The 19501-nt window shown below is 33.6% G+C and overlaps 3 protein-coding genes across 11 annotated transcripts; all 3 read right to left on the reverse strand.

The window, feature by feature from the left end:
* Positions 1–414: 414 nt before the first annotated feature.
* LOC129902955 (flagellar radial spoke protein 5-like) lies at positions 415–4003 on the reverse strand. Its single transcript, XM_055978409.1, has 10 exons — positions 3774–4003; positions 3317–3485; positions 2995–3079; positions 2773–2889; positions 2302–2366; positions 2132–2220; positions 1975–2054; positions 1577–1688; positions 1203–1322; positions 415–952 (listed from the first exon to the last, which is right to left on the reverse strand). Exons 1-10 carry the CDS (start codon positions 3939–3941, stop codon positions 767–769), a joined length of 1191 nt encoding a protein of 396 aa, XP_055834384.1. The 5' UTR covers positions 3942–4003; the 3' UTR covers positions 415–766.
* Positions 4004–5473: 1470 nt separating this feature from the next.
* Positions 5474–10329, reverse strand: LOC129902956 (uncharacterized). 8 transcript variants are annotated; one of them, XM_055978412.1, is made up of 8 exons: positions 10164–10329; positions 9953–10083; positions 8988–9180; positions 7782–7931; positions 7627–7700; positions 7222–7340; positions 6615–6698; positions 5474–5869 (listed from the first exon to the last, which is right to left on the reverse strand). In XM_055978412.1, exons 3-8 carry the CDS (start codon positions 8992–8994, stop codon positions 5773–5775), a joined length of 531 nt encoding a protein of 176 aa, XP_055834387.1. In that variant the 5' UTR covers positions 8995–9180; positions 9953–10083; positions 10164–10329; the 3' UTR covers positions 5474–5772. The 8 variants fall into 8 exon arrangements, with proteins under 8 accessions (XP_055834387.1, XP_055834393.1, XP_055834392.1 ...); XM_055978418.1 differs by lacking the exon at positions 9953–10083 and having other exon boundaries at positions 8988–9170; XM_055978417.1 differs by lacking the exon at positions 9953–10083 and having other exon boundaries at positions 8988–9175.
* A 745-nt stretch (positions 10330–11074) lies between these two features.
* Positions 11075–15705, reverse strand: LOC129903199 (flagellar radial spoke protein 5-like). Of its 2 annotated transcripts, none has more exons than XM_055978702.1 (9): positions 15314–15705; positions 13827–13911; positions 13605–13721; positions 12915–12979; positions 12746–12834; positions 12589–12668; positions 12179–12290; positions 11805–11924; positions 11075–11555 (listed from the first exon to the last, which is right to left on the reverse strand). In XM_055978702.1, the coding sequence occupies exons 1-9, from the start codon at positions 15657–15659 to the stop codon at positions 11370–11372; spliced, it is 1200 nt and encodes a 399-aa protein (XP_055834677.1). In that variant the 5' UTR covers positions 15660–15705; the 3' UTR covers positions 11075–11369. The 2 variants fall into 2 exon arrangements, with proteins under 2 accessions (XP_055834677.1, XP_055834678.1); XM_055978703.1 differs by lacking the exon at positions 15314–15705 and adding an exon at positions 14149–14638.
* Positions 15706–19501: the final 3796 nt, after the last annotated feature.

Raw genomic sequence — 19501 nt, forward strand, 5'->3', positions numbered from 1 at the left:
TTAAATAAGGTATATATAAGTTAATTAAAAAGGAGGATATTTAAATAGTTTATAATTTTAGAATTTACGATTTATAATTTATAGATAGAAAGTCCAATTAAGCATGTGCAATTTCCAGTACATTAAACTATGATTTAAATTAAGGAAATGATACTATATAAACTACTTAATAAATAAGATCAGTAGCATTAAAAAAGAGTTTCTTGTTAAGTTAGTTAATCAATAATTGACGATCAATAACATTTCAAAAATCACATTCATTGTATATTGTATTTTGCACTGATATAAATAATTCTAATTATCGAGTTATATATGTAACAATATGTTTCTCACAAGAATAACTGTATTTTACATTTTAAAAGAAAAATCAATGTATAAAACCCAACCACATTGCATATATCGACGCAATAAATATGTATAATATGTAACGTACTTAACTAAATTGATCATATTTCTAGTTTCCTGTTGAATAATCACACAAAGATGTTTACCTTTGTATAAATTGAACTTCTACAGTTCATTATTTATACAGTAGAAAAAGTAACACAGGGGTTGTTGCAATGCAATATCTACAACTCAAATGCAACTACTATACAAGTTTGTAGAGAAGATAAAAAATGACCCTTTTTATAACTCTACCGAGCCATTTTCAGGATTTGAAGTTTTTGAATTCTAGAACATAATCCTTTTTGCTTATCGGGGTTCTTGATAGAATGCTTATATGTATCAAGTGAATTCTTAACACAACGAATCCGACCCTGTTGCTCTAAGCACGCCATAATTCATCCCCGCAGTCGCCAATAACTTTTTGAAGATCTCTATCCTTGTTTGTAACTTGAAGGATGTTGCTAATGTCTTCTTCATCAAGAACAAGAGAAAACACAGCATTGGCATCTTTAATGTGTTGTGACAGACCGAGCCTAACACCTATCATTGATCCTGCCACGGCTGGCTGCAGTTGTGCAACAGATTTTGTCACAATGAATCAGATGAGTTAGACATGAATCTTTTTCGAGTTTAAGTTATATACACCGTTAGTGTAAAGTATCTTTTACGCTATCAGGTCATCCTAATTTCTCTTGCTTCGAGATTAAGAATTCCACATTTTAAGGAGACTCATTGTTTGTTGACCTGATGGTGTATATACGTAAACTCAATTTTTTTTTTCTGTATGCAACAAAATGATGAAAACTGGAAAATACCTGATCCAGTATAAATCTCACAGCAACTGTTGGAATAGAGACTCCATGTTTGTTGGCCACAGTTTTCAGTATCCTCAGCAACTCTTGGAAGAGACTCCACCCTCCCCAAGCGTCAACCATCTGCAATTTGTTTTTCAAACACGGTAAATTTGTTGATGTAAATACCTCATATAATTCAGAAACTATATCTTGCTGTTAAAAAAAGAAGCATTTCTAATGCTAACGAAACAGGAGGGACACAATACAGTTCGTTGTGCTCTGGTTCCCCAAATATAGGTGAATCCAGGATTTGAAGGTTATGAGTTCTGAAGTTTCGATATTGGAACAACCCATTCAAACATTACTGCAAATAGTAGTTTTTTCAGGGAAATTACCCTTTTGTACTTCTGTAGTGAAGGAGTGTTCAATGCAGGACCAGCAAAAGGTATCGTTAAGTTGGTATCGAGGAACTTTTCAGATAATAACCCTCCCATTACTGTTCCATACCTGCATTCAAAGAAAATTTAGTAATACATCAGTCATTTAGGTCATAGAAATGAAGGTACTTTTCCGGTTGCAGAATTACTGAGAAGTAATAAAGGAGATGCTCATTCTTGGAATCCCAGAATTAGAGAAAACTAGACTCAATCTAATATCAGGCAGTTATGTAAGCATGCGGCAGGCCTAGCTGGATGCCTATTAGACAATCACATTAACAAATTAAATAAATGATGTATCGTTGCAGCAAATTTGCTGCACCCTAACAAGTTGAGAGAGAGAGAGAGAGAGAGACGTTATAAGTTTGACTCCCGTAAGCTGACAAAGCTCTGCCATTTTCTGTTGAGGACGCATATCAACAATTGAATGTTGTACCTACAGAAACAAATCCTTTTATTTCAGAGCTGAAAATACGAAGAGCAGAACAATGAGAACTGCCTAGAACTCGATACCTGATTGCTAACAACCGGAATCCCATTTTCCAGAATTATCCTTAATCTCTCGGTGTCAAAATTAGTCAAAGCAATGGTCTTAATCTTGCCTGCAAGTCAGCTGTGTCACTATATAGCCTAATCGACAACTCCGGAATGAAAAACTCCAAAGACAGAAATATACAACTAACCTTCGCCTTTGAGATCTGTGAGGTGCTTTAGTGCGTCTAAGTAACCAGGATTAGAGTAATCCCACCTGGTGTTCAAGCAGAGTAGCAAAGAGTAAGAGAAATTAACAGCTTCCTTTCCTTATTATTCAGTTGATAAACCGTAAAGACTATTATTTAGATTGGACTAGTGCAATATGAAAAAGATTTCTTCTTGGGTCCCAAGGGCCAAAATTTGTCTGATATGAATTATGAGACACTTCAACTTGAACAAGATAAGTTGCCCCTTGACCTATTGGCTAGTGCAACTTACAGTATGATCTTTTTGTACTTAACCAAATTAAATCTGGAGATAATAAGAAGAGCTATAACTCCATGGTGTTATTTCATATCTCAACATCAGATTAACCGTCTATTATTAATTTATCACTGCTATTTCGCAGCACTTGAACAATGACATTGAGTTGTATATTAACAAATACGGGTGGTTATTACCAATGAAATTGAAGCATGTCCAAGGATGCAACATCCATCCTTCTTCTTGAAACATCAATGCTCTCACTGACAAAACTGCGGGTCATCTTGACCGGTGGTGGAACCCATTTGGTAAGACTGCATAGGAAAATCAGTAAGAATAAGTTTATGGGTTGAATACTTCCCTCAAGCTTAACACAGAGCATTCTATGTTAATAAAGAAACATGCCTTTTGTTACTCACCCTCTCACAGTTTCTAGAAGTTCTGGTGGGCGCTCTCTGCGTACTCTGTTAATGAAGATGCCATAAAGATCTTCAGCAGGTCCATCTGCAAAGCCAACCATGATACGAAAACATTTACGTTCAAGTATCGAGTCTTTGAGATCCAACTCAAAAACTTCTCTAATCCTACAAAATATGTTCCGTTAGCACGTATCAACAAAACTAGATCGATTAATACAATGCAAGTCACGTGTCACATAGAAACAGTCCACCAGCATGAAATTATGACATAAGCAAATGTGAGCATAGCTGCAACAATAGACAAGAAAAGATTAATGTCTACATATATCAGCCAAGTCGAAAGTGTTAAGTCCAGCATCAGCATATTGAAGCATAGCATCAACTGCACCGTCTCGTTCGATTCTTCCCCAACCACCACTAGCCTGCCACATCCCATTGACAACTCTACATATATCCAGTGAATCTTTCCCATACTTAACTATTGCCCGTTGCTTATCTTCAGCTAACAAACATCGGAATGGCCTTGGCGTTAATGTTCTTGCTTCAGTTGCTCTAAAAGACTTAATCTTGATCGAGTTCAATGAAAACTAACTAAAACTGTTGTTCAAGAGCTCTACCATTCTTGATCAATAAAATAGTTTAAGGGGTAGTTGAAGAACTATACCACTTTACTTAAGAGCTCCACCGCTTTGAAATAAGACTTACCTTATCTGTTTTGATCTTTTAGCTCCTTATCCATATTTGGACTTTTTTTTCCAAATTCCCTATTCTTTCAGCACTTCTCGCCGGTTTTCTTTCGCCGCCGCCGCGGCCGGCGAGCAACACCTTATCGGCACCGTCAATTTTCTCCTACTTCTTATACTTCTACCGCTGCTAGCGTAGCTTAAAGGAGTGAATTTTTGGAGATTGCAGAATGCTTGTTGTGTAGAAATGGCAGTCGACCCCATTTTTTGATTTCCGATTGTTGTTTCTGTTAGCTTTGAATTGAACCTTTCGTTTATCAGGTGAAGGTTCTGGATGTGTGTATTTGTGTAATGACGATTATGACCCTACATTATGTCAAAAAGTATGATATATTATAAGCGGTGTTTTAATTTGAGAAATTCCGCTAGTTTAGAAGTTAATTACTTAGATATATGTTAGTTTGCAATACTACGAATTATACTAGATTTTGATGTAGCCAGATACACGTATTTAGAGATATATAAGATTAAAATTAGGTGTAATTTGTTTTAAATGCACTATATCTAAGTGAATTCGTACGTATGTAGATACATAGACAAAATCTTGCTCGTGTATATGGTATTCCAGATACTTGGGAATCACAGTATATACAAATATTTAGTGTGTCTCTAATGTGATTCACATGTATTTGGAATTACATTTCGCGGCACCTTCCTCCTGTTCTCGCTTGTCTTTTTCCCTAATTTGATGTATATGGTAACAAAAGAATATATATCTAGGTGTATCTGACTTGAAATTATGGTATAAAATTATTAATTAGTGAGATAAAATGTAGTTATATCAAACACCTTCCTCCTGTTCTCGCTCGTCTTTTTTCCTATTTTAGTGTATCTGGTAACAAAAAATATATATCTAAGTGTATCTGATTTGAAATTATGGTATAAAATTATTATTTAGTGAGATAAAATATATTTATTTCAAACTAAAGAGAGAGTTAGTAAATATGGTAGAAATATTTGTGTAATTATGTAGTTTCTCCTTTTAGTTTCGCCTTAATTGACATTTATACTCTTCAAAGTTGAGTGCGACACTTAAATTTGTATAAAGTTCAACAAGTAGACATACACGTTCTACGTAACTATTTGCATGAGATACACTTAAATTGATTTGTATTATGCCATGTAGAATGTGTGTGTCTACTTGTTCAATTTTATATAAATTTAAATGTCTATTTATTCACATCTAAAACTGAACATAGATATCGGTTGATTTTAGAAATGCATTAAGCATCTTCAACCTATGGTAAATTACTTTATAAATGCATTTATACAATACACTACAACATGATACTAGTTTAAACTGGCTTGCCTAGGAATCATTGCTGATTTTAAGACCAAGCCTAACTTGAAGTGAAGAAGTTGTATTAATAATGATATCAGAGATTATCATTTTCTCAAGACTACATGAGCATATATTGTTGACATCACTTTTAATTTTCGTTAATTATTAAAACTACGTTATATATATTGTAACCCACAAGAATGATAACTTATAACAATCCAAATGTAATTTCAATGTGTAGTGTATATTCTATTTAAATTTACGATAATACATTGAGTTGTTTTCTATAATTGCTTTAGTTGATTTGAAATATATTTATACTTTTCTTTTTAGTCTGTTTAAAAAATATATATTTTTCCTTTTTGACAATTCTTTAATTCTAACTTACAAAATGAGTCATCAAATCAGGAAAAGAGGACGCTAATGTTTTGTGGTATGATAAATACAACTCCTCTAAGAACACAACTTTTAGAACCAAGTACTACACTCCTGCATTATCTGATTAGAGTTTTACATATTTAAGCCAATGAACAAGAAAGGTAGATCTATCATATAACATGAGTTCACATGAATCCAATATTCACTGAATATTGTATTTATATTTGATTATGAACTCACATATCATTGTATTTTAACTTGAGGCCGCTGTAGGGACCCCTAAAACTTCAAATCTTGAATTCGCCTCTGTAAAACGGAACTCCAAAGAGTACAAAAGTAACAATTAGTTGGATGGTGAGGTAGTAACCATTATTTTCACCAGAAGGACCATTTTTTCTTGGTAGAGATACTTTCTGCTGTCTCATCCTTCTTTCTGTTCTCCATTCCCCCCTTCAGTGCCTCCAGCCTTCTCCTGCATGAGGATTAAATTCAAACAAAAGCTTTGACACAAGGAAGTACGATATGCATCAATGGAAGCACAATTTGCGTATAGCTTCGTTGTCAACAATGGTCTTTCAGATAGTTCTCTCCTAAGATTTCGCTTTTAGTTGAATAATAATAAAAAAGAAATGGCATTGATTTAAGGACACCATAAATCTCAAGAACTGGATTGCAAATACTCCAGCTTACTCTGCTTAGACAGGACCTAGTAGCTTTGATTTTGTTAAGTTCAAGCTTAAGATAGATTCATCTCTTACAAAACAAGTTCAGTTTATGCATATTTCATTGTTAATCAAAGTTATAGCTGCACCTTCAATAGGGAAAATAAGATACACTATACCATGGTTTAAGGAAATATTATGATCTCAAAATAATCCATCACATATAGGATTCTCCATTGAAAAATTGAGATAGAATGTCTAACCATTTGACATGACTGATTTTACCACATGCAAAGTACACAAACAGATGATCCACTAAATTGAAAGCATACTAATGCCAAATTTAAGGTTCCTCCACAGTATAGTTATATAGCACAAGTAATGGCATGCTTGGAGTTACTTTAAGAAAATAGAACTGTATTTACATTAAATGATCCACAAAATCTTAAGCACAATTTCTTCCCTTGCTCAATAAATATTATGCTAGAACCAAGAGTACCATAGCAAAGGTAGGGCCTAGACAAATATAACTAACAGAAGAATCAGTTATCATACTTGGTATCAGTTACGCGACCATGTAGACTCCATCGTTGCCGAAAACCTTCCATACCTTCAACTCCACTTGCCAAAATCAAGCGCCTAGAACAAATTGCAATCAGAAGAGTACATATCAAAAGCAAAGATAAACATGACTGATAATGAGAAAGGAAGCAGACAAGATGGAAAACACTCTTTGCACTCACTAAAACCGTGTGGGTACTACAATTATCGTGGCGCTATCTGAAAACGAGGCAAAAACTCTGCTTCACTAATATACACAGTCAGCAATTTGTTTATGACAGAACTAGCTTTTTTAATTTGTTAATCAGTGAACATGAAGACAAACCAACATTGAAATAACACAATGAATGAGAAAAGTATGCTATTCTTGTTTTACTGATAATAATAATTTCTCAAGTCGGACTCCTAGAAAACAACTACTATTATTGGTTATTTTCAGCTAAAATAATACATTCATACTACTTATACTGTTTTCATGCAAAGGAGCTGCATCGATGCTCAGAGATAGCGCGTAAGTTTCAGCTGACTAAATACTTAATGAGTCATTGCCAAGGAAAAGACAGAATCAGCAACATCATTACTAATTTTGACTCTAACAAACCTCTCCAGTGATGTGATTTCTGATTCTAGTTGAATGGCTCTTTCTTTTGCTTGATCTAGAGGCATTGACATTCCTAATTTCTGTTCACTAGCTTGAAGGCGTTGCCTGAGCTCCTTATCCTACAGATGAGAACTTCAAATTAAAACAATTATGCTTCAATCCCAAACAAATCGAAGTTGGCTATATGAATACTCACAGAGCATGTTCCCCTTTTAAATTCATCTCAAGTGAAAATTATACAAAGGAAATAAACTAGAAATTCCCTATATTTCCTACTGGCATAAGAATTACTAAACAACATAAAATTATTTTTTCAAGCAACCACAAACCTCATTAAAATACATGAAAATCAACTTTATATGAGCATAAATGTTAAAAGATTAACTCCTTTGATATCATTCTCACCCTTCTCTCTGCACATTGGCGATACAAAGCAATCTCATCCTGACAGAATGGCTCGATATCATTGATTTGTAAACCTAAATCAAGAAAACCTTGACTTGATGAGTATTATAAACAACATGAATCAGAGAAGGATCATTGAGGAAAAGAAGACATACAGAGGAACAGATTCCTCAAGATTCCGTCACAGAGATCAACGCCTTCAAGTACATGAGACGCTATCTCAGGTGGAATGACCGGTGATGGTGGGCCCATCATCAAATCATCACCCACCAGGATAGTTTCCTCCATAGTCTGCTGTGAATCGACTAAATGACAAAAAACACAACAAATATCAAGTATAAGTCAGACTGTTGAATCCTTTGCACTGCCTCTTTCACAAGATAATAAACCAAATGCAAAAGTGAAAGAAATGTTGAGTCTCAGAAGCTGAGGCTGCAATTCTTTAAGAAGATTCTTTTCTATCTCTGTTCTTTTCTTCCCTTCAAATGGTGTTTTCATAGCCTCATAGGTGAAAAGCAGGAAAAAAATGCAAAGATTTTAAAACTATATTTAATGCAATTTTTTTTTAACTATATGGACAAAGAAAATGACATATTTGTAACTAAGTGAAAAGGTAAAAAAATAGTCTCAATTAAAATTTAAACGCCATTTTAAATTATGAACCCAAATACAAAGACAAAATCCCACTTCTAATTAATATTAGTGTGTAGTTTTGTAATTATAAATCTCTAATTTCCTATAGCTCTGATTCTAATCCCGAGTACCTTCATTCATACTATATTATAGTTATCTTTAGTGCTTCCTTCTTTAAAACATAGTCCCTTGCATTGAGGCGCACACTTAATGCCTTGGTTCTTGCACCAAAGCTTAGTTGAGATCAAGCACCAACTTATGTTGTGTAGAATTGTGTGATCATCTCATAGACTCATACCATGTAGAAGTGTGTGACCATCTCTATCTAAAAGCTTAGAGCCAATGTAAGAGAGAATATAATTTTTAATTACTTAATTATATTATATCTCAACATGTTGCACCAAGCTTCAGGGCTTAATGTGCTATTAAAAACATTGCTTCTAAGCAAGCAGATACTTTGTATAAATTCATGTTAGTACAAATAAAATACACAATATATACACCACCGAATGCAAGAACGAGTTTCCATGATACCATTTCAGCCAATATTTCTAAAGAAATGAATAATCTGCAACCTGTGACAATTAACATAAGAAAACCATGGTAATATTTCTAATTTACTGGATAATATACGTTCTTTTGGCTCCAGAAAATTAAAATCAAAGCTATGGGAAAGGGGAAAATTAAAAGTTGAAGAGAGAAATAATATGCAAAGAGTTTTGAGTTACCATCCATGGTGTCTTCCTTTTGCTATAGCCCAACAGATGTTTGATTCTATGCACCAAAGAAGTGATTTTTCACAGACCCTCTATGAGTTTCTTCAAGATCCCAAGTCAATACAGATGTACGGGGGACTTGGTGGGGCGACTGTATTTCTTGTGTTTGGTGGAAAAAAAAGTTTTTGCAGAATGCTGGACTTCGCTACAAAACAAACCAAAAGAAAGTGATGAGAGTAGAAAAGGAAGATCTTTTGTTTTTCCAATGTGTAAGTGTAAATCTCCTATATGGTACCATTATCTGCAAATTCGAACAAGCTTCAATTCCCACCCAATTTTCGTTCACAGAACTCACTCTCATTTGAGCAAAAATTATACTAGCATTCTAAATTTACAGAGTAAAGAAACCAACAACAGAGAGATTAATCACTGAAGCAAAATCCAAATCAATCAAAACATTATCATACAGATATGTAACTGAAATGAAAAAGCTACTTGAATTCACTTTGCGATAGCTCCAAACAAATGTCCATTAACAATGGGTTCGAGCCACCAAGGAGCAAACACAAAACGGGCACTTTCGGGGAGGGGTGGAAAAAAACACTCATGATTTTCATTCCATTGTCAAACATTAGATAACTCCCATAGAGATATCAACAAGTAAAATGTTCACTGAAGCACATTGTCAAACAATATGTGGAAACCAAGTCATTCAAAGCATGATCATTCAAGGAGCTAAACTACTACCCTAATTCATGGAATTTAATGTTGAAAAGCTCTCTCAATACACTTTAAGCCATAATAATTCTGCATTCAGTACAAGATTCCAAGAAACTCAAAAGGGTGAGAAGAGAGAAAAATAAAATTAAAAACATTTGACACCATTTTCAAACTTTAGATAACTCCCACAGAGATGTCAGCAACAACAACATACCAGCGTAATCCCACAAGTTGGGTCTGGGTTATATAGACCTTACCCCTACATTTTATTCAGTGAAGCATATTGTCAAACACTATGTGGGCGTCCTTAGATGAACATTCAATAAGTTAAACTTCCACACCATTCATGGAATTTAGTGTTAACAAGCTCTCTCAATCCATACAAATTCTGCATTCAGTTCAAGATTCATATTATTCTATCATTGACCAAGAAACTGAAAATGGTGAGAAGAGAGAAAAATAAATTACCAATTTCGGAAAAATGAAAATGCAAAAAAACCCAGAACCAAATTGATGAAAATATAGGGAATGTACTAAACCCCGGCTCGTTTAGTAATAGGGACTAATACGTGATTAATTTCATCATGAGTTTACGACTTATCTTGATTAGTTACGGTGGGATTGTAATGTTATTTTTTTTGCCTATTTTTATTACATATTTGTTGGTGAGATAACTAATTTGGATTAAAATATTTTTAAAAGTGATAATTATTGTTATACCCAAAAAAGAAAATTATTTATTATTGGATATTCATTACTTTCATATTCCTTATTTTTAACTATCTCGCGCATTTAATACCATGAGAGTATATATAATATACTATAATGATATCAAAAATGAACAAGGGAAGGGGCACTAGCGTAAAAATAAATTTGATACTATGAGAGTATATACATACTCTGATGGTATCGAGAAGGAAGAGACAGTTATTCAGCGAAACTGTTTGATACCATCAGTTTTTAATTTTAGAATTTTCGATTTATAATTTATAGATAGAAAGTCCAATTAAGCATGTGCAATTTCCATTACATTAAACTATGATTTAAATTAAGGAAATGATACTATATAAACTACTTAATAAATAAGATCAATAGCATTAAAAAAGAGTTTCTTGTTAAGTTAGTTAATCAGTAATTGACGATCACTAACATTTCAAAAATCGCATTCACTGTATATTGTATTTTGCATTGATATAAATAATTCTAATTATCGAGTTGTATATGTAACAATATATTTCTCACAAGAATAATTGTATGTTACATTTTAAAAGAAAAATCAATGTATAAAACCCAACCACATTGCATATATCGACGTAATAAATATGTATAATATGTAACGTACTTAACTAAATTGATCATATTTCTAGTTTCCTGTTGAATAATCACACAAAGATGTTTACCTTTCTATAAATTAAACTTCTACAGTACATTATTTATACAGTAGAAAAAGTAACACAGGGGTTGTTGCAATGCAATATCTACAACTCAAATGCAACTACTATACAAGTTTGCAGAGAAGATAAAAAATGACCCTTTTTATAGCTCTACAGAGCCATTTTCAGGATTTGAAGTTTTTGAATTCTAGAACATAATCCTTTTTGCTTATCGGGTTCTTGATAGAATGCTTATACGTATCAAGTGAATTCTGAACACAACGAATCCGACCCTGTTGCTCTAAGCACGCCTGTATTCATCCCCGCAGTCGCCAATAACTTTTTGAAGATCTCTACCCTTGTTTGTAACTTGTAGGATGTTGCTAATGTCATCTTCATCAAGAACAAGAGAAAACACAGCATTGGCATCTTTAATGTGTTGTGACAGACCGAGCCTAACACCTATCATTGATCCTGCCACGGCTGGCTGCAGTTGTGCAACAGATTTTGTCAAAATGAATCAGATGAGTTGACATGAATCTTTTTCGAGTTTAAGTTATATACACCGTTAGTGTAAAGTATCTTTTACGCTATCAGGTCATCCTAATTTCTCTTGCTTCGAGATTAAGAATTCCACATTTTAAGGAGACTCATTGTTTGTTGACCTGATGGTGTATATACGTAAACTCAATATTTTTTTTATGTATGCAACAAAATGATGAAAACTGGAAAATACCTGATCCAGTATAAATCTCACAGCAACTGTTGGAATAGAGACTCCATGTTTGTTGGCCACAGTTTTCAGTGTCCTGAGCAACTCTTGGAAGAGACTCCACCCTCCCCAAGCGTCAACCATCTGCAATTTGTTTTTCAAACACGGTAAATTTGTTGATGTAAATACCTCATATAATCCAGAAACTATATCTTGCTGTTAAAAAAAGAAGCATTTCTAATGCTAACGAAACAGGAGGGACACAATACAGTTTGTTGTGCTCTGGTTCCCCAAATATAGGTGAATCCAGGATTTGAAGGTTATGAGTTCTTAAGTTTCGATGTTGGAATAACACATTCAAACATTACTGCAAATAGTAGTTTTTCCAGGGAAATTACCCTTTTGTACTTCTGTAGTGAAGGAGTGTTCAATGCAGGACCAGCAAAAGGTATCGTTAAGTTGGTATCGAGGAACTTTTCAGATAATAACCCTCCCATTACTGTTCCATACCTGCATTCAAAGAAAATTTAGTAATACATCAGTCATTTAGGTCATAGAAATGAAGGTACTTTTCCGGTTGCAGAATTACTGAGAAGTAATAAAGGAGATGCTCATTCTTGGAATCCCAGAATTAGAGAAAAATAGACTCAATCTAATATCAGGCAGTTATGTAAGCATGCGGCAGGCCTAGCTGGATGCCTATTAGACAATCACATTAACAAATTAAATAAATGATATATCGTTGCAGCAATTTTGCTGCACCCTAACAAGTTGAGAGAGAGAGAGAGAGAGAGAGAGAGAGAGAGACGTTATAAGTTTGACTCCTGTAAGCTGACAAAGCTCTGCCATTTTCTGTTGAGGACGCATATCAACAATTGAATGTTGTACCTACAGAAACAAATCCTTTTATTTCAGAGCTGAAAATACGAAGAGCAGAACAATGAGAACTGCCTAGAACTCGATACCTGATTGCTAACAACCGGAATCCCATTTTCCAGAATTATCCTTAATCTCTCGGTGTCAAAATTAGTCAAAGCAATGGTCTTAATCTTGCCTGCAAGTCAGCTGTGTCACTATATAGCCTAATCGACAACTCCGGAATAAAAACTCCCAAGACAGAAATATACAACTAACCTTCGCCTTTGAGATCTGTGAGGTGCTTTAGTGCGTCTAAGAAACCAGGATTAGAGTAGTCCCACCTGGTGTTCAAGCAGAGTAGCAAAGAGTAAGAGAAATTAACAGCTTCCTTTCCTTATTATTCAGTTGATAAACCGTAAAGACTATTATTTAGCTTGGACTAGTGCAATAAGAAAAAGATTTCTTCTTGGGTCCCAAGTGCCAAAATTTGCCTGATATGAATTATGAGACACTTCAACTTGAAGTTCATAAAGGTAAAGGTCACCATATACTACATGTTTAAGAAGTGGAACTTTACATGGTGAAGCAATTGTATCCACATAAAGGATAGCATTTGAGAAGGAAACATGAAAACTCATTTCTCAAGATATTGCTCTGATACTTTATCTCAGAAGATCGAAAACCTCAAGGAAATGAAATTTCATACAAAATAATTATATATTGTACTCCAGTGAACGTTGAACAAGATAAGTTGCCCCTTGACCTATTGGCTAGTGCAACTTACAGTATGATCTTTTTGTACTTAACCAAATTAAATCTGGAGATAATAAGAAGAGCTATAACTCCATGGTGTTATTTCATATCTCAACATCAGATTAACCGTCTATTATTAATTTATCACTGCTATTTCGCAGCACTTGAACAATGACATTGAGTTGTATATTAACAAATACGGGTGGTTATTACCAATGAAATTGAAGCATGTCCAAGGATGCAACATCCATCCTTCTTCTTGAAACATCAATGCTCTCACTGACAAAACTGCGGGTCATCTTGACCGGTGGTGGCACCCATTTGGTAAGACTGCATAGGAAAATCAGTAAGAATAAGTTTATGGGTTGAATACTTCCCTCAAGCTTAACACAGAGCATTCTATGTTAATAAAGAAACATGCCTTTTGTTACTCACCCTCTCACAGTTTCTAGAAGTTCTGGTGGGCGCTCTCTGCGTACTCTGTTAATGAAGATGCCATAAAGATCTTCAGCAGGTCCATCTGCAAAGCCAACCATGATAAGAAAACATTTACGTACAAGTATCGAGTCTTTGAGATCCAACTCAAAAACTTCTCTAATCCTACAAAATATGTTCAGTTAGCATGTATCAACAAAACTAGATCGATTAATACAATGCAAGTCACGTGTCACATAGAAACAGTCCGCCAGCATGAAATTATGACATAAGCAAATGTGAGCATAGCTGCAACAATAAACAAAAAAAGATTAATGTCTACATATATCAGCCAAGTCGAAAGTGTTAAGTCCAGCATCAGCATATTGAAGCATAGCATCAACTGCACTGTCTCGTTCGATTCTTCCCCAACCACCACTAGTCTGCCACATCCCATTGACAACTCTACATATATCCAGTGAATCTTTCCCATACTTAACTATAGCCCGTTGCTTATCTTCAGCTAACAAACATCGGAATGGCCTTGGCGTTAATGTTCTTGCTTCAGTTGCTCTAAAAGACTTAATCTTGATCGAGTTCAATGAAAACTGACTAAAACTGTTGTTCAAGAGCTCTGCCATTCTTGATCAATAAAATAGTTTAAAGGGTAGTTGAAGAACTATACCACTTTACTTAAGAGCTCCACCACTTTGAAACAAGACTTCTCTTATCTGTTTTGATCTTTTAGCTCCTTATCCATCAACTGCCCAGAAATATTTGGAATTTTTTTTCCAAATTCCCTCTTTTTCAAAAAAAAGGAAAATCAACTTAAATAGCCGACAGACGTATTATATATGTATATTGGCAATTTTGTTAATATTTTTAGCCGAGCTGACAAATGTGTAACTTCCCCTTTAAAAAAAGTTCTTTTATTCTATTTCTTTTGAATTTTCCCTTTCAGTTACATTAAAATAACTTTTTTTTTCTTTTTGAAACATAGAATTAAAAAAGAATAAGATTAATGCAATTGACTAACATACCCTTATCAAAATGAGAGGATCATAAGTGCATATAAAACAACATCTATGGTAAGAAATTGAAAATTCTCAAAAGAAAAAGGGCTAAATAGGTAAAAAAAAAATCCAAAAAACTAACACATATGCAGACGTGTCCAAACATAACACACAAGAACATCTAACACAGACTGTGGCGATAACAGCCCTGACCACCCAATCAAAACATGCCACGTATAAGTAGAAAAACGTCAACCCAATCACTACTTGCCACATATGAAGGCAATGAGGGAATCAAAATTAACAAAAATATATTAAATGTATCCAAAGATGTTTAGATTCTCATAATCATAAACATAAACATGTCGCGTTAAAAATTACAACTAAATAATTGGCAAAACGAAAAAAAGACATTCTCAATTGAAACGAAAAGTATAAAATATAATTTTAAACATATAAAAGATGTAATTTTTGGCGTAAAAATTGAATTCATACAGTGGTCAGCCATGTCGAAAGTAGAAAGTCCAGCGTCTGCATAATTAAGCATTGCTTCAACGGCGTCGTTTCGATCGATTCTTCCCCATCCACCACTAGTTTGCCACATCCCATTCAGTACTCTGCATATTTCCAGCTTATCATCGCCATTCTTCAGCACTTCCCGCCGGTTTTCTTTCACCGCCGCCGCCGCTACCTCCGCCGCCGCGGTCGGCGAGCAACACCTTATCGGCACCGTCAATTTTCGCCTACTTCTTATACTTCTACCGCTGCTAGCGTAGCTTAAAGGAGTGAATTTTTGGAGATTGCAGAATGCTTGTTGTGTAGAAATGGCAGTCGACCCCATTTTTTGATTTCCGATTGTTGTTTCTGTTAGCTTTGAATTGAACCTTTCGTTTATCAGGTGAAGGTTCTGGATGTGTGTATTTGTGTAATGACGATTATGACCCTACAATATGTCAAAAAGTATGATATATTATAAACTTGTTTTAATTTGAGAAATTTCGCTAGTTTAGAAGCTAATTACCCAGATATATGTTAGTTTGCAATACTACGAATTGTACCAGATTTTGATGTAGTCAGATATACGTATCTCGAGATATATAAAGTCAAAATTAAGTGTAATTTATTTTAAATACACTATATCTAAGTGAATTCGTACGTATGTGGATACATAGATAAAATCTTGCTCGTGTATATGATATTCCAGATACTTGTGAATCACAATAGATACAAATATTTAGGTGTGATTCACATGTATTTGAAATTACATTTTGCGCACCTTCCTCTTGTTCTCGCTTGTCTTTTTCTCTATTTTAGTATATCTGGTAACAAAAAATATATATCTAGGTGTATCTGACTTGAAATTATGGAATGAAATTATTAATTAGTGAGATAAAATGTAGTTATTTCAAACTAAAGGAAGAGTTAGTAAATATCGTAGAAATATTTGTGTAATTACGTAGTTTCTCGTAATAGTTTCGCCTTAATTGACATTTATGCTCTTCAAAGTTGAGTGCGATATTTAAATTTGTATAAAATTCAACAAGTAGACATACACGTTCTACGTAATTATTTACATGAGATACACTTAAATTGGCTTATATTATACCATGTAGGATGTGTGTCTATTTGTTTAATTTTATACAAATTTAAGTGTTTATTTGTGCACATCTAAAACTGAAGGAAATCGATATTGGTTGCTTTTAGAAATGCATTAAGCATCTTCAACCTATGGTAAATTACTTTAGAAATGCATTATACAATAAACTACAACATGATTTTTTACTGTATCTCAAGACTCAAAGGTGCTTTCCCATCTCTTTCATTTCTCATTTATACTCTAGCAAAAGTTTTCTCTTTTAATTCTTCACGTTTTTTCTTGTATAATTCACCATTCAATTTGATAGAAAAATCATATTGGTATATTTGTAACAATTCTAATGAAGTAGAGAAAGATTTTCAATCTTTTACATATAATATATGTTCTAACATATTTTTTTGTATATAGGTTTGTGTTGATTGTTACCTAAGGTGTTTGATTTTGCGAGATTTAACTGTGTAAGTAAATTATTACTCTTTAATTTGTTATATATATATATATATATATAGATGCACTTTTTATTTTTTTTAAATTATTTGTCATCACTTTTCTTCTCTTGTATTTATCTCTTGATATTTTTTTTTATAGATTATACCGTGAGTCTTAACTAGTCTATGGAACCGTGTTCATTTTTTTTCTTTAGATTATATAATTCAAGATCTGTTTTGCAACATATAAAATACTGAAAAAGGAAAAAATATTAACATTTAATTTCATACATGATATAAATTAATAAATTTAAATTACTTGCTTTGATCTATATCCTGTGACATAGATCAGTATTTGAGATATCATATAATTAAAAATTTTGGATTGTTAACACTGTTAAAATTAATCACTTTCAAAGATAAGTTAAAAGGAATTAGTGTTATTTTCTTTATTTTGTTTCATACATTTTTATTTATTTATTAATTGTAAATAAAATTATTTTATCCATATAATAGTGTTAAAATTTTAGATTAATTCTACTTGGATATATTTTATTGTAGCAAGTCCTTAAATATACAACTTTTTTGAAATCATTAGTGATGAGACAATTCAATTACCTAAACCAAGGGTGAGTTATTATGAAAAACAAAGGAACCCCTTTAATTATTTTTCTTATAAAGACCTGAAAGATTTTCAATTTTATCATTTCCTCCATTCATCTTTCTTTTTTTAATTTTTTTTTTTGTATTTGACCAATTAAACAAAAAAATTTGGGTTAAGATTTGACAATTGTTCTATGAGTAAGCAAGAGTTGGATGACAATAATATTTTTAGATTTACTATTAATTACAATAATAGAATGTCTGAGGTAGAATTAATGATTTTCCATTAATAACAGTTAAATATATGAATATATTAATCAATGAAAATTTGAAATCTAGTAATTGTTCTGAATTTTTCAACTAATTGCAACAATCCAACATAAATTTTCATGACACAAACCTTTAGTGGCATTAACAACATGTAGTAACATAAATATATACTAAAAGTACTGAACTTTCATATTATATCTTGTGTAGAATATAAACTATAAAAAACTTGTCTGTTTGTGTGATTTTTTTTTTTTGCTTGATTAATCTTTTCTAATATTCTATAGACTTTAACACATCTATTTTATAACTCCACATTTATTATACAAAAAATTATTCGAAAGAATGTCGTCAAGTAAAATGATTTTGTCTCATAGTGCTATGACTAATGAAAGAAATGTTAGCTCGACTTTTGAAGCAAAGTCATCAAGTGCTACCGTATCCACTGATCCTGTGCAACAACAATGCCAAAATCAATTTAGCGTTGGTTGCTTATCAACTTACAAATTTCAAACTTTTATGGTAATTTATTCATTCCTTTTTACCATTGATATATGCATATAAATTGTTACCTTTTCAAATATTTTATTATTTTATCTAAATTAATAAATTTAATTAAAAGCTATTTCTTGTACATTTATTCTATTAGGTTCAAAGAAATTGGTTTTCACACAACAACATATTACAAGAAAATGACATGAGGAATATGTCACAGGGGACCATGTGTGTACCAAGGTGAATACTTGACTTCTTTCATTAGCAATGAAATATTTTACTAAATATGTCTTCTTCCTAACATTCCTCTTCCACATCCTTGACGAACAGCCCACAACTGCCTCCTTCCGATGAAGAGAGGGGTGAAAAAGAAATTGTACAGCCACAACGTCAAAAGGGAAAAGCCCCTATAAACGAACATACGGAGGAAGAGTCTATACGAACAATTCAATCTAGGGGAAAAGACCATGGTAAGTGTCTACAATAACACTTCTCTATCGTTTTGTTTTATATTTTCGATGCCTATTCTTTTACTTTGAATATTCTTGCAAGTTTTTCCAATGAAAATCCCATTGTCAGGTTGCCTCCTTCATGTGGGGACGCCGCTACTAACATTCAAAGTATCATGGCGAGGGTCTTACAAAGTCGAAAGCGCGGGCTTTCCCATTCTTCAACACTCGTCTCAACAAAAAAGGGAAGAGTTCCAGATCTTAGCAAACTTGGCACAGAAGTGATCAGCACAAGTAACATATATGAAACGGTGGAGGCAGCCTTAGTAGACTCAACAACAGTTTTCAAGCCTTCGGACTCTACACAATGCAGTGGCCAGGAGATGACAGAGTTGGCAAGTATGATCGCGATTGACTCATCAAGTGGAGCCACTTGTGTTCCAAATTCTGAAGCGGGTCCTTCAAACCCTGCACCACGCTGGGTGGTGGTAGACATTCCTGCAGGGGTGGATCTTCTGAGCGATTTCTCTATGGCAGTTCAACTCTTCGGGAGCTTGCTTGGGCCTGAGGAGAAGGCGAGATTAGATGGACATGACTTGGAAAATTCATTCACTCAACTGATCACCTCTATGCTCCAAGTAAGTGTTAGGACCGAAAATAATTAGGTGTCATGCGGAAGCTAGCAAAGCAAACCTTGAATGACCATGAGTAAGAAGACAAACGAGAAATATACCATAAGAGACACAAACATTTAACGTGGTTCGGTCAACTGACCTACGTCCACAAGAGGAGATGAGCAATCCACTATAAATATGAGAGTACAAATAATCGGGAGAAATAACCT

This window comes from Solanum dulcamara, chromosome 9 (assembly GCF_947179165.1).
Source record: "Solanum dulcamara chromosome 9, daSolDulc1.2, whole genome shotgun sequence".
NCBI lineage: Eukaryota > Viridiplantae > Streptophyta > Magnoliopsida > Solanales > Solanaceae > Solanum > Solanum dulcamara.